The 13185-nt window shown below is 44.9% G+C and overlaps 1 protein-coding gene across 1 annotated transcript in view; it reads left to right on the top strand.

The window, feature by feature from the left end:
- The first annotated feature begins 917 nt into the window (after positions 1–917).
- Positions 918–13185, top strand: part of STAT2 (signal transducer and activator of transcription 2) — a 22891-nt gene continuing 10623 nt past the window's right edge. Inside the window, exons 1-8 of the mRNA XM_006165613.3 lie at positions 918–1062; positions 4330–4467; positions 4619–4772; positions 5089–5184; positions 5337–5426; positions 5516–5591; positions 6309–6394; positions 6546–6694. Coding sequence (XP_006165675.1) covers positions 4337–4467; positions 4619–4772; positions 5089–5184; positions 5337–5426; positions 5516–5591; positions 6309–6394; positions 6546–6694 — 782 coding nt within the window. The 5' untranslated portion in view covers positions 918–1062; positions 4330–4336. The remainder of the gene's footprint in view (positions 1063–4329; positions 4468–4618; positions 4773–5088; positions 5185–5336; positions 5427–5515; positions 5592–6308; positions 6395–6545; positions 6695–13185) is intronic.

Raw genomic sequence — 13185 nt, 5'->3', positions numbered from 1 at the left:
CTCTTTCTTTGTCTCTCAGGCCCGCTCCTCTCAGGAGTGTACTCTCACTTATACTTAATAAACTATCTTTTGGGGACCAGCAGATGGCCTGGCGGTTGCTGGACTCCCACAGGGCAGACTGCGGTCTGAGTCCAGACAGGTGGCATCAAAATCACACTGGGCGCGCGCGCGTGCGTGTGCGTGTGTGTGTGTGTGTGTGTGTATGTGTGTGTGATTTCTCCCTTCCCCGCCACTGTCTCTGTATCTGCCGAGCGCACGCGCCCGAAGGGAAAAACCTCTAAATAATTATAATAATAATAAATAAACTACCTTTTCCTTAAGAAAAAAAAAAAGTTTGGGATTAAGAGTCAGAAGATTTGATTTTGAAACCAGGTTGTACTTGTTAGTATCTCAGTGATCACTCACTAGTAACTTCTTTTTCAAAGCTCAGATTTTAAATTCCAAAAGTGAGGATAATTATTTTCCACCTAAATGGGTTGTTGTGGGAATTAAAAAACGGTACAATGAACCTAAGATGCTTACCACGGTGTCCTTCAATAAATGGTGATTATTTCTGCCACCTCCGCCTTCCCCTCCCTTTCTCAAAGTGTCGAAATTCCGGTCCCGCCCCTCCCTATAGAGCCTTTAGAGCCTCCACGGTCCTCAAGTCAGTTTCGGTTCCCCAGCCGAAGTTCGGGTTCTCAAAAATCAGCTGTTCTGATCCCAGGCGCTTCTATTACTTGGGCTCCTACTCGGGCAGGAACCGGGCGGGGCTTACTTGAGCTTCCCCACCAGTCGCTGCAGCTGGAGGTGTGGTTTTTACTCACCTTGTCCCGCCCCATGGGAGGGCCGCATTGCGGCTGCACCAATGAGCTCGCAGCGTGGGGAAGGGCTTGACCGACTGGCAGCCAGTGTGGGCGTCCAGACTGAGCTCTGAGCTTCAGCCGGCTGCTAGGGGGCGAGTCCTAGGGGTGGGCCCGAAGAAGTGGGTGGGGCTAGAAACCCTGGTACCCTAGCTCCTTCGGGGGACAGGAAGTCGCGACCGGAGCCACTGGAGGGAACAGAGACCGCGACCCTACTCAGGTATGGGTTCTGAGAGGGTGTACAGGGGCAGGGTTGCGGGTGTGATTTCTTCCCTGGAAAAGCGGATGGCCTCAGGCGCTCGGCCTCGGAGGTTGCAGCGTCTGCCCCCACGTCAAGCTGTTGTCTGCTTGGTCCTGGATCTAACGTTCCTGAGCTGTCTAGCTCTCCAGCCCTAACGCCCCTCTCCCAAAGCTCCCCTGCACCCTCCAAGACGGAGAATCTGTGCTTGTCGCATTGCTTTAGTGTCTTAGGAAACGCTTTTTTGGTTTTTGGTCTCTGTTCTCCATTATTTTTTATCTTCACACTGGCACACACAAAAAGTCCAAAGATAGATACGATTTATCATCCTTATTTGTTGTGTAAAAAAGTAAAAGGTGGGACCAGCAGATGGCGTAATGGTTACGTCGCTGGAATCTCACGTAGTCGACGCGGTTGAGTCCTGGACTCTGCGGTTTAAAACTCAAACCGAGTGCGTGTGAGTGCCCAAGATCCTGAGAGGAGAATGGAGGAGAAAGGATTGCGGGTGGCCACTCCCCACCCCCCACCCTCCTACCCTCCCGGGGTGATTTCTCGCTTTCTGACTCTCTGGTGAGCATACACACCCTATAGCACCCCCCTCTCTTAAAGAAAAAAAAGAAAAAGGTAGTGAAAGGTAAACACCATTTGCCTAAATTCACACAAAAACTATTTCAGGGAACCAGCAGTTAGCGTAATGGCTATGTCGCTGGACTCCCACGTAATAGACCGCGGTTCGTGTCCCTGACCCGATGGCCTAAAACTCACGCCGGGCGCGTGTGCCCAAAATCTCTAGAGGAGAATGGAGGAAAAGGGATTGCGGTGTGACCATCCCCCCTGGGGGGTGATTTCTCGCTTTCTGTCTCTATGTCTCTCTCTGTCTGTCTGGCGAGCACACGTGCCCTATGGCAAAAAATAAAAAAGAAAGAAAAAAAAAGATTTCATTTCAGAAATGCTTATTGAGCGCAAAATATATACCGAAGAGGGACCAGCAGTTAGTGTAATGCCTATGTCGTTGGACTCCCATGTAGTTGACTGCGGTTCAAGTCCCAGACCCGGTGGCTTAAAATTCACACCGGGCAAATGTGCGTACATGCCCAAGATCCCAAGAGGAGAAAGAAGGAGAAGGGATTCCCTCGTGGCCATCCCCCCTGGGGGATTATTTCTTGCTTTCTGTCTTTCTGGGTAGCATCTGTGTAGCACACGTGCCCTATAGCAAAAACCTCAATATATATATATATATATATGCTGAAGAAAATGAGTTAACTATAGGAAAAATTAAGTGTTACAGCTTTTTTTTATTTTTCTTGAGATTTTTGCTGTAGGGCACACACACTTGCTGGAGAGAAAGAGAGACAGAAGGTGAGAAATCACTCTCTGGGGGGATGGCCATGTCACAATCCCTTTTCCAATCTTGTCTTAGGATTTTGAGCACACATGCACATGCACCTGGCGTGAATTTCAAGCTGCTGGGTCCAGGACTCAAACCGTAGTCCACCATATGGGAGTCCAGCGCCTTAACCACTATGCCACTTGCTGGCCCCAATGTTACAGTCCTTAACCTATGTTTGCAATCTGTTAAGAGAGAATTGCTTTGGTTTGGTTTGTTTTCATATTTAGATCTCAGGGCTTGCTTCTTGCCTTGCTGCTTTAATAATAGGCAATGCGTTCCTCAAGAACTGGGTCTTTGACATTTTTTAAAATGTATTTTTGGTTTGTTAAAAATAATACAGATACATAGTTTTAAAACTCAAACGCTGTTAAAAGAATACAGATGCATAGTTTTAAAACTCAAACACTGTTAAAAGAATTAAAATGGAAAAGTAGGAGCCCCTATCCAACCCCTCCCATCTCCTGTTCCTACTTCCAGAAGGAGAAGGGCAGCTCGCTTATGCTGGTAGAAAAGACTTTCTTCCACCCTGAACATTTTTTTTTTTTGCTTTGTAATAAAATCATGTGACCTTTTTAGACTACAAGTGTACATATCTATTTTGTTCTTTTAGCCTCAAGCTACAAGAATATGTTTTCATTTCCTTTTTTTTTTTTTTTTTAAGAGATTTTTACTGTAGGGCACATTCGCTTGCCAGAGAGACAGAAAGATAGAAATGGAGAAATTACACCCTAGCAGGGATGGTCACGCTGCAATCCCTTCTCCTCCAGTCTCTACTTGGGAATTTGAACACCTATGCACATGCTCCTGTCCTGAGTTTTAAGCCACCGAGCCCAGGACTTAAATCATGGTAGACTACATTGAAGTCCAGTAACGTAACCAAGTATGCCACCTGCTGGTCCCGCCTTTTACTTTTTTACACAACAAATAAGGATGATAAATCGTATCTCTCTATGGACTTTGTGTGTGTGTGTGTGTGTGTGTGTGTGTGTGAAGATAAAAAATAGTGGAGCAAAAAAGCATTTCCTATGACACTAAACCAATGTGACAAGCACAGGTTCCCAGTCGGAGAATGTAGGGGAGCTTTGGGAGGGATGGCCACGCCGCAATCCCTTCTCCAACTCTCCTCTCGGAATCTTGGGCATACACGCGCATGCACCCAGCGTGAGTTTAAGCCACCAAGTCCAGGACTCGAACCGCAGTTGACTACATGGGAGTCCAGCAACATAGCCATTACACCAACTGCTGGTCCCGTAAATAAGTCTTTTTTAAAAAAGAAAACCAAAACAAATAAAATCTTTGTCTCTATCAGGTCAGATTAAAAAATAATAATAGCAAATGGTATTAAATAAATAAATAATTCTTTTTAAAAATAATAAATAAATACAGACAAATGGAAATAATTAATTTTTAAAATAGACAAATAAATGTTTTTTTTTTTTAAAAAAAAGATTGTTGTGAGATCAACATAGACTTTTAATATTTTCTGTATTTTTTAAAATCTTTTTGCCATAGAATGCTTGCACTCGCTGGAGAGACAGAGAGAGACAGTGAGAGGAAAAGTGTGAAATCAGCCTTCAGGGGGGTACCCACGCCGCAATTCCTTTTCCTCCATTCTCCTGGGATGTTGGGCACATATGCATACATTGCCTGGTGTGAGTTTCAAGTTGCTGGGTACAGGACTCAAACCATGGTGGGCCTTGTGAAAGTCCAATGCCTTAACCACCACACCACTTGCTGGCCCTTCTGCATTTTTAATCTGCATAATTTAACATTTTAAATTAGTCATAAGCAATCATGAGACTATGATTTATTTAGTCCTGCTAAATAGCCAGTTGGGAATTTGCATCCTTCTGACTCAGAACCCAAATGGCGCAATGGGAGACGCTGCAGAATCTCGACACACCGTTTCAGGACCAGCTGCACCGGCTCTACTCCAACAGCCTTCTGCCAGTGGACATTCGACAGCACTTGGCAGTCTGGATTGAGGACCAGAACTGGTGAGGCCTTCAGGATGTTGAGGGGATAAGGAAGGTGATTCATTTGGTGTGTCTCCAAGGTCTTGGCGGTATCAAAGGCTGGAAGGGGTTAGAAGGCTTCAGGACAGCAGCAACCCAGTAGAGACTCATCTTTGTCATTCCTGGCCCCCAGGCAGGAAGCTGCACTGGGTAAGGATGATTCCAAGGCTAACATGCTATTCTTCCACTTCTTGGACCAACTGAACTATGAGTGTGGCCGTTGCAGCCAGGACCCAGAGTGCTTATTGCTACAGCACAACTTGCGAAAATTCTACCGGGACGTTCAGGTAAAGGAGTTGAGAATAACAAGGTAAAACTGGGAGTTGAGTGTCAAAGAATCAGGCCAGGAATGGAGCGGCAGCTGGTGGTGCAAAGGAAGGGGACAGATCTGGAGAAAGGGAGACAGAGTCTACTTGCAGAGAGAAGGGCAGAGTCTAGATGTTGGGAGGACCTCCAGGGTAGGGAGGACTGGAGGTGAAAAGGGAAAAAGCTCGAGACCCTAAAGGAGGGGAAAATACTGGAAACATTGGCGGTCAAGGTCTAGGGAGTTTGGTCATTGAGGGTGGTTGAACTGGCTCAATTCTTTCTTTTTACCTCCTCTAGGCTCTTCCTCAGGGCCCTCCTCAGTTGGCTGAGATGATCTTTAATCTCCTTCTGGAAGAAAAAAGAATTCTGATCCAGGCTCAGAGGGCTCAGTTGGTGAGGACAACTTGGATGATTCTGTAGAAGAGAGGGACCTGGAGAATTTGTCTCAGAGCAGGATCCCTCTATATCCTGTAGCCTAATTTCAGGCCTGGAGTTTTGGGGATGAAAGGTCAGAGTTGAAATGTGCTCAGAGCCTCTTATTTCAGGATCAAGGTGAGCCAGTTCTTGAAGCACCTGTGGAAAGCCAGCAGCATGAGATTGAATCCCGGATCCTGGGTTTAAGAGCTACCATGGAGGTTGGTAGATGTGGTAAGATTGGGTGGGCAGAGCTCAGACTCCCTCCTTCCTCAGAAGCAACCTTATCAGGGTGCTGTCCCCTCTGCAGAAGCTGGTGAAGTCCATCAGCCAACTGAAAGACCAGCAGGATGTCTTCTGCTTCCGATATAAGACTCAGACCAGAGGTAGGAAGCACCCTGGGGCAGAGGGGGTCGGGGGAAGACAGACCTGCTGTGAGGGCAGGGGCTGGGGAGAGCATGGAAAGTTCCTGTCACTTTTCCCTTCCTTGAGTGATAGTCACTTCTGGCTGCATCTCACTGAGTACTTCCTGCTGCCCTGCAAAACTTGAAGTGCCAGGGTGTGTTGTGGAGGGTGGGTTGGAGGTAGGGCCAAGGGACAATTAGAAAATGGAGGAAATGCCTGGAAGCACACTTAGCAGGTTGAGTGGGCTTCTTGTTCAAGTATGACCATTTAGAATTTGCCTGAGGTTCCCACAGGTGCCTGTGCTTTGCTAGGTTTCTCCATCTTCCTCAAAATTGCTCCTCTCGGGACCAGCAGTTAGCATAATGGTTGTGTCGCTGGACTCCCATGTAGTCGACCGCGGTTCGCGTCCCAGACCTGATGGCTTAAAACTCATGCCGGGCGCATGTGCGTATGTGCCCAAGATCCCGAGAGGAGAATGGAGGAGAAGGGATTGTGGCGTGGCCATCCCCCCTGGGAGGTGATTTCTCGCTTTCTGTCTCTCTGTCTCTCTCTGTCTCTCTGGCAAGTACACACGCCCTGTAACAAAAACCTCTCCAAAAAATAGAAAAAAAAATTGCTCCTCCCTGTCTCTGACTGCCAACCCAGTCAGGAGACAGAGGGGAAGGAATGCCTGGTCTGACTTACGCTCTGCTATCCAGGGAGGACACCCTCTGTGGACCCCCATCAGACCAAACAGCAACAGGTTCTGCAGGAAACTCTCAATGAACTGGACAAAAGGAGAAAGGTGGGAGACAGAGGAAGAGGGAGTGGGCAGCTGGGAACTGGGATATACAAAGGTTCTGGGTGCCCTAAGCCCTTCACTGTGTCTCCTCACTCCCAACCAGATGGAGGGTGATGGTGAAAGGTGCTTGGCACTCACATTCTCTCTTTCTTAGGAGGTGCTGGATTCCTCCAAAGCACTGCTAGGCCGATTAACCACCCTTGTTGAACTACTGCTGCCAAAGTTAGAGGAGTGGAAAGTCCAGCAGCAAAAAGCTTGCATCGGAGCCCCTCTGCACCATGGGTTGGAACAGCTGGAGAGATGGTGAGAGGCACGTCCCCATTCTTCTGCTCAGCCAGCCCTAGACCTAGCCAACCCCTGTATCTTGTACATTGTAGTCCCTGTGTAGAGCAAGAGGTATTATTCTCTTTAGTCTCTGCTCCCAGAATGATTCCAGCTCCCTTGTTTGACTGCAGCTGTACTCTGTGCTTCATCCTCATGATCCAGAACCCAGAACCAGGTCTCTGCTTCAGTGAAAGTAGAAGATTAATCCACAATCTGGTTTTTCTTCCTTTTTAATCACCCAAGAATTTTTTTTTTTTTTTTTAGGTTTTTGATATAGATTATGTGCTTACTGAAGAGAGACAGAGAGAGAGAAAGTGAGAAATCACCCTCCAGGGGAATGGCCATGCCATAGTCCCTTCTTTTCCATTCTTCTCGCAGGACTTTGGGCAGCATGTACCCAGCATGATTTTCTTTCCTTTTTTCCTTCTTTTCTTTTCTTTTTATTTTTTTTAAGAGATTTTTGCTATAAGGCTCATGTGCTTGCCGGAGAGAGACAGAGAGACAGAAAGCAAGAAATCACCCCCTGCCCCAGGGGAGATGGCCATACTGCAATCTCCTATTGTCCTCTTGGGATCTTGGCATGCCCATACATGTACCCGGCATGAGTTTCAAGTCGCCGGGTCTGGGACTTGAACTGTTGGCAGCCATGTGGGAGTTCAGCAACATATGCCATCTGCTGGTTCCTACCCAGATGATTTTCTATATTTTTCTTTTTAAGAATTATTTTATTTAACTTTTATTTATTTTAATTTTAACAGAGATGGACAGAGTCAGAGAGAGAGAGAGAAGGAAAGCGAGAGAGCAAGCCGCCAGGTCCGGAACTCAAACTGTGGTTGGCCCTGTGGGAATCCAGCACCCTTAACTACCATGCCACCTGCCATCCCCACCCCCTTTTTCTTTGTTGTGTGTGAAATTTTTGCAGTAGGGCATGTATGCTCACTGGAGATACAGAAAGAGACAGAGAGACAAAAAGTAAGAAATTAATGCCTCCACCAGGGGCAAGGGATGGCCATGTCACAATCCCCTCTCCTCCATTCTTCTCTTGGGATCATGGACACACGTGCACACATGCCTGGCATGAGTTTCAAGCCACCAGGTCCAGAACTCGAACGGTGGTCAACCACATGGGAGTACAACGACATAACCTTTACGCCATCTGGTGGTCCCTACCCAGCATGATTTTCAAGCTGCTAGGTCCAGGACTCAAACCATGGTTGGTCATATGGGAGCCTAGCACCTTAACCTACACACTACCTGCTGGCCCCAAGAAATATGTATTTTACTGAAGTGAATATAATGCTAAATAAGAGAGAAAGAGAGGATGGAAAGAAGAAAGGAAAGAAGGAAATTACCTATTATATTACTACCCAGATATACCTTGTTAATAAATTTGAATCATGTTGTTCATGTTATTAGTATCTTATTATTATTTTTTACTATAGGGTGCATGTGCTCACCAGAGAGACAGAGAGAGGGAAAGTGAAAAATCACCCCCAGGGGGATGGCCATGCCACAATCCCTTCTCCTTCATTCTCCTGTCAGGACTTAAGGCACACAAGCACACACGCCTGGCATGAGTTTCAGCAAAAATCTCTCAAAAAAATTTTTTTGTAGAGATTTTTTGGTTTGGTTTTGTTTTTATTTACCATGGGTCTGGCAGGTGTCATGGTGTTTAAGGCTCTGGACTACTACATAGCCAACTACGGTTTGAGTCCTGGACCTGGCATTCTGTTTTCTCCCTTCCCCTTTCTCTCTCTCTTTGTCTCTGGTCAAATTAAAATAGTAATAATAATAATAAATAAAAATAAAAGAAATAATTGTTAAAAAATAACAAATTTTGCCAGAAGGACATATACACTCACTGAACAAAGATAGAGGAGAGAGAAAGTGAGAACATGGGGCATGTTCACACTATAATCCCTTTCTTTTATTTTATCTTTTTTAAAAGAATTATTTTACATAACTTTATTTTATTTTACCACCGTGGGACAGGGAGAGAGAGAGAAAGAGAGGGAAATTGGTCCAGGACTCAAACTGCCATCAGCCATGTGGGAGTTCAGCGCCCTTAACCACCATGCCACCAGCTGGCCTCAACACTGCAATCCCTTCTTCTCTATCTCTCCCTCCTTTGAGAATTTTGGGCACACTTGCATATACCTGGAGTGTTCTTTTTTATTTTTCCCTCCCTCCTTTCATGATTTTGGGCACACATTCACACTGGAGTGTTTTACAAACCACCAGGTCTAGGACTCAAACCATGCAGTTGGTTATGTGGGGCCTAATCATCTGAACCAACATGCTTCTGTCTGGCTCTACCCCATGGTACTTCTTTTTTTTTTTTTTTAAAGAATTATTGAATTTTATTTATTCATTAATTTATTATATTTTTAAATTTGACCAGAGAGAGACACAGAGAGAGAGAGAGAGAGACAGGGAAAGTGAGAAAGCAAACTTCCAGGTCTGAGACTCGAACTGTGATCAGCCATGTGGGAGTGTCCAGCATCTTAATCATCACACCACCTGCTGGTGCCTACCCTGTGGTACTTCTAATACTTAAAATAGTCCCCTGTATGATGGTAACATGATTTAATTAATGAACGTCTGGGACCAGCATTTGGCACAATGGCCATGTTGGTCTATTCCCATGTAGTCAACCGTGGTTCAGGTCCCGGACCCAGTTGCTTAAACTCATGCCGGGTGCATGTGCATGCGTGCCCAAGATCCCGAGAGGAGAATAGAGGAGAAGGGATTGTGGTGTGGCCATCCCTCTGGGGGTGATTTCTCCCTTTCTGTCTCTCTGTCTTTCTGGCGAGTGCATGCACCCTATTAGCAAAAACCTCTTCAAATAATAATAATAATAATAATTAATGAACTTCTATTTTTGGATATTTAAGTTATTTTCAATTTCTTGCTATTTTTTTTCCAGTAAATTCTTGTTTTGTAGGAATTTCATTGTGATGAAGAGAAAAAATTATGAAGGTGTTCTTTAACTTTACCTGAGGGGCCAGGAGGTAGAATGATGGTTAGGGGCACTAGACTCCCACGTGGACGACCACAGTTCTAGTCCCGGACCTGGAGGCTTGCTTTCTCACTTTCCCTCTCTCTCTTACTCTATCCTTCTCTGATCAAATTAAAATAAATAAATAAATAAAGTTAACTAAAATAATTTTTTAAAAAACCTTACCTGAAAAATATGTTCTCTTTTAAATATTTTCTTTCTTTTTTAAAAGAATTATTTTATTTAGCTTTATTTATTTACTTACTTATTTTAATTTTACCAGAAGAGAGAGAAGCCAGAGAGAGAGAGAGAATGGGCAAGTGAGAAAGAAAGCTGCCAGGTCCGGGGCCTCGACCTGTGTCAGCCAGGTGGGAGTCCAGTGCCCTTAACCTCCATACCACCTGCTGGCCCCTTTTTAAAATATTTTCTAGTGAGAAAATTCAGTGTGGAGGTTAAGGTGACTGGATCCCAACATGACTGACTACAGTTCTAGTCCCAGACCTGGCAGCTTGAAAATCATGCTGGGCACATGTATGTGCCTAAAATTCCAGGAGGAGACTGAAAGAGAAGGGATTGAAGGCCATCCCTCCTGGAGAGTGATTTCTTACTTCTTTTTCTTTCCCTCTCTCTCTCCAATGAGTTACATGCACCCTGTAACAAACTAAAAATAATAAGAAGAATTAACGTAAAAATAATTATAAAAGTGTACCTCAACTGTGTAGGTAAATTGAAAAATAGGAGTATAGGAACTGGCAGGTGATATGGCAGTTAAGATGCTGGACTCCCACAAGGCCAACCATGATTCAAATCCTGAGCCTGGGGAACCAGCAGTTAGCGTAATGGCTATGTCGCTGGACTCCCACGTAGTTGACTGCGGTTCGCGTCCCGGACCCGGTGGCTTAAAACACGCCGGGCGCGTGTGCGTGCGTGCACATGATCCCGAGAGGAGAATGGAGGAGAAGGGATTGCAGCGTGACCATCCCCCCTGGGGGGTGATTTCTCGCTTTCTGTCTCTCTGTCTCTCTCTCTCTCTGTCTGGCGAACGCACGCGCCCTATAGCGAAAAACCTCTCAAAAAAAAAAAAAAAAATCCTGAGCCTGGTGGCTTGCTTTCTCGTTCTCCTTCTTTCTCTCTCTCTCGTTCTTTCTGGTTGAATTGAATAATAATAATAAATAAGATAAATAATTCTTTTTTAAAAAGGAAAGAAAAATAGATGTATCGTATTTAGGGTGCAGTACCAGAATTTAAATTATGGTTGCAAACATATCGCAAATCTTGCAGGTGTCAGCAAACTGTGGTCTGCAGCCAACTTTGCTCTTTTAAACAGTGCTGTAGTAGATATCTTCAGGCACATCTTTATTTATATTCCTACTCATTTCTGTAATATAAATGCCCAGGAGTGGGATTACAAGGTTAAAGTTTCTTCTTGGTGGTGACATTTTATTATGTTGGTCCTTTGTTTTATTGTTTTTGGTAGAAAGAGCTCTATTGCTTTTTTTAAAAATCATAAATGTAATGTATACCAATTGAAAAATATTCAGACAATTTTAAAAAGAAAGTAAAAACCGCCCACATAGTAATCTGATTATTCTATGTTAATTTTTTTTTAATTTGCCAGAGGATGTAGGCACTTGCCTGGGAGAGAGAGAGAGAGAGAGAAGAGGGAGAGAGGGAAAGTGAGAAAGCAAGCTGCCAGGTCTGGTACCCAAACCATGGTCGGCCATGTGGGAGTCTAGCACCTTAACCACCATGCCACCTGCTGGTCCCCTTTTACCATTTTTCAATCCTTTCAGGATTTGGGACACACACCAGTATGTTTTTTAGCCTTTAGACCTGAGACTTGAAATGCACAGTTGGTTATGTGGGATCTCCTGTTAATATGTTTTTAAAGAATTATGTATGTAATTTTATTTATTCATTTACTTATTTTAATTTGACCAGAGAGAAAGAGGAAAAGTGAGCAAGCAAGCAAGCCACCAGGTACAGGACTTCAACCGTGGTTGGCCATATAGGAGTGTTCAGCGCCTTAACCACCATGCCACCTGATGGTCCCTCCCTTTTTTTTTTTAGAGATTTTTCTCTTAGGGCACATGCGCTCACTAGAGAGAGACAGAAACAGAGACAGTGAGAGGAAAAATGAGAGTTCACTCCCCAAAGGAGTATGGCCACACGCAATCCTGTCTCCTCCACTCTCCTCCTGGAATATTGGGCCCACACACATACAAGCACCTGATGTGATTTTCTAACCACCAGGTTCAGGACACAAATCATGGTTATCCATGTGGGAGTCCAGAGACATAACTACTATGCCATCTGCGGGGCCCCATTAATATTTTTTAATAAATTTTTAATTTAGTATTTTTGGACATGTTAATGTTTTTTCCATGGAAAATATTATACTCATATTTTAAATATTATATTACATGTAGAATATATTTTTCCATGTAAAACTTTGGGCTTGCATCATTTAGTCCATGATGTGATTATGTCATAATTTATATAACCAATACCAAATTTTTTTTCTTTTTTTTTCTTTTTTTTTTAAGAGGCTTTCGCTATAGGGCGCATGCGCTCGCCAGACAGACAGAGACATAGAGACAGAAAGCGAGAAATCACCCCCCCAGGGGGGATGGTCACACTGCAATCCCTTCTCCTCCATTTTCCTCTCGGGATCCTGGGCACACACGCACACGCGCCCGGCATGAGTTCTAAGCCACCAGGTCCGGGACGCGAACCGCGGTCGACTACGTGGGAATCCAGCGACATAGCCATTATGCTAACTGCTGGTTCCCCCACTATTTTTTTTGGAGAGGTTTTGGCTATAGGGCGTGTGCGCTCACCAGACAGACAGAGAGAGAGAGACAGAGAGACAGAAAGCAAGAAATCACCCCGCAGGGGGGATGGCCATGCCACAATCCCTTCTCCTCCATTTTCTTCTCGGGATCTTGGGCATGCACGCACACGCGTCCAGTGTGAGTTTAAGCCACTGGGTCCGGGACTTGAACTGCGGTCGACTACATGGGAGTCCAACGACATAGCCATTATGCCAACTGCTGGTCCCACCAATAACAATTTTTAAAAATATCACCCCGCAGGGGGGATGGCCATGCCACAATCCCTTCTCCTCCATTTTCTTCTCGGGATCTTGGGCATGCACGCACACGCGTCCAGTGTGAGTTTAAGCCACTGGGTCCGGGACTTGAACTGCGGTCGACTACATGGGAGTCCAACGACATAGCCATTATGCCAACTGCTGGTCCCACCAATAACAATTTTTAAAAATTTTCTCCTTAGAGGGGCCAGCAGGTGGCATGGTGGTTGAGGTTGCTAGACTTCCACATGGCTGACCATGGTTTGAGTCCCCAGCCTGGCAGCTTGCTTTCTCACTTTCCCTCTCTCTCTGGTCAAATGAAAATAAATAAATAAATATATAAAGTTAAATAAAATAATTCTTTTTTAAAAATTGTATTAT

The sequence above is a fragment of the Tupaia chinensis genome, unplaced genomic scaffold (assembly GCF_000334495.1).
Source record: "Tupaia chinensis unplaced genomic scaffold, TupChi_1.0 Scaffold143970_1, whole genome shotgun sequence".
Classification (NCBI taxonomy): Eukaryota; Metazoa; Chordata; class Mammalia; order Scandentia; family Tupaiidae; genus Tupaia; species Tupaia belangeri.
This window is presented reverse-complemented; position numbering and strand designations above follow the sequence as displayed.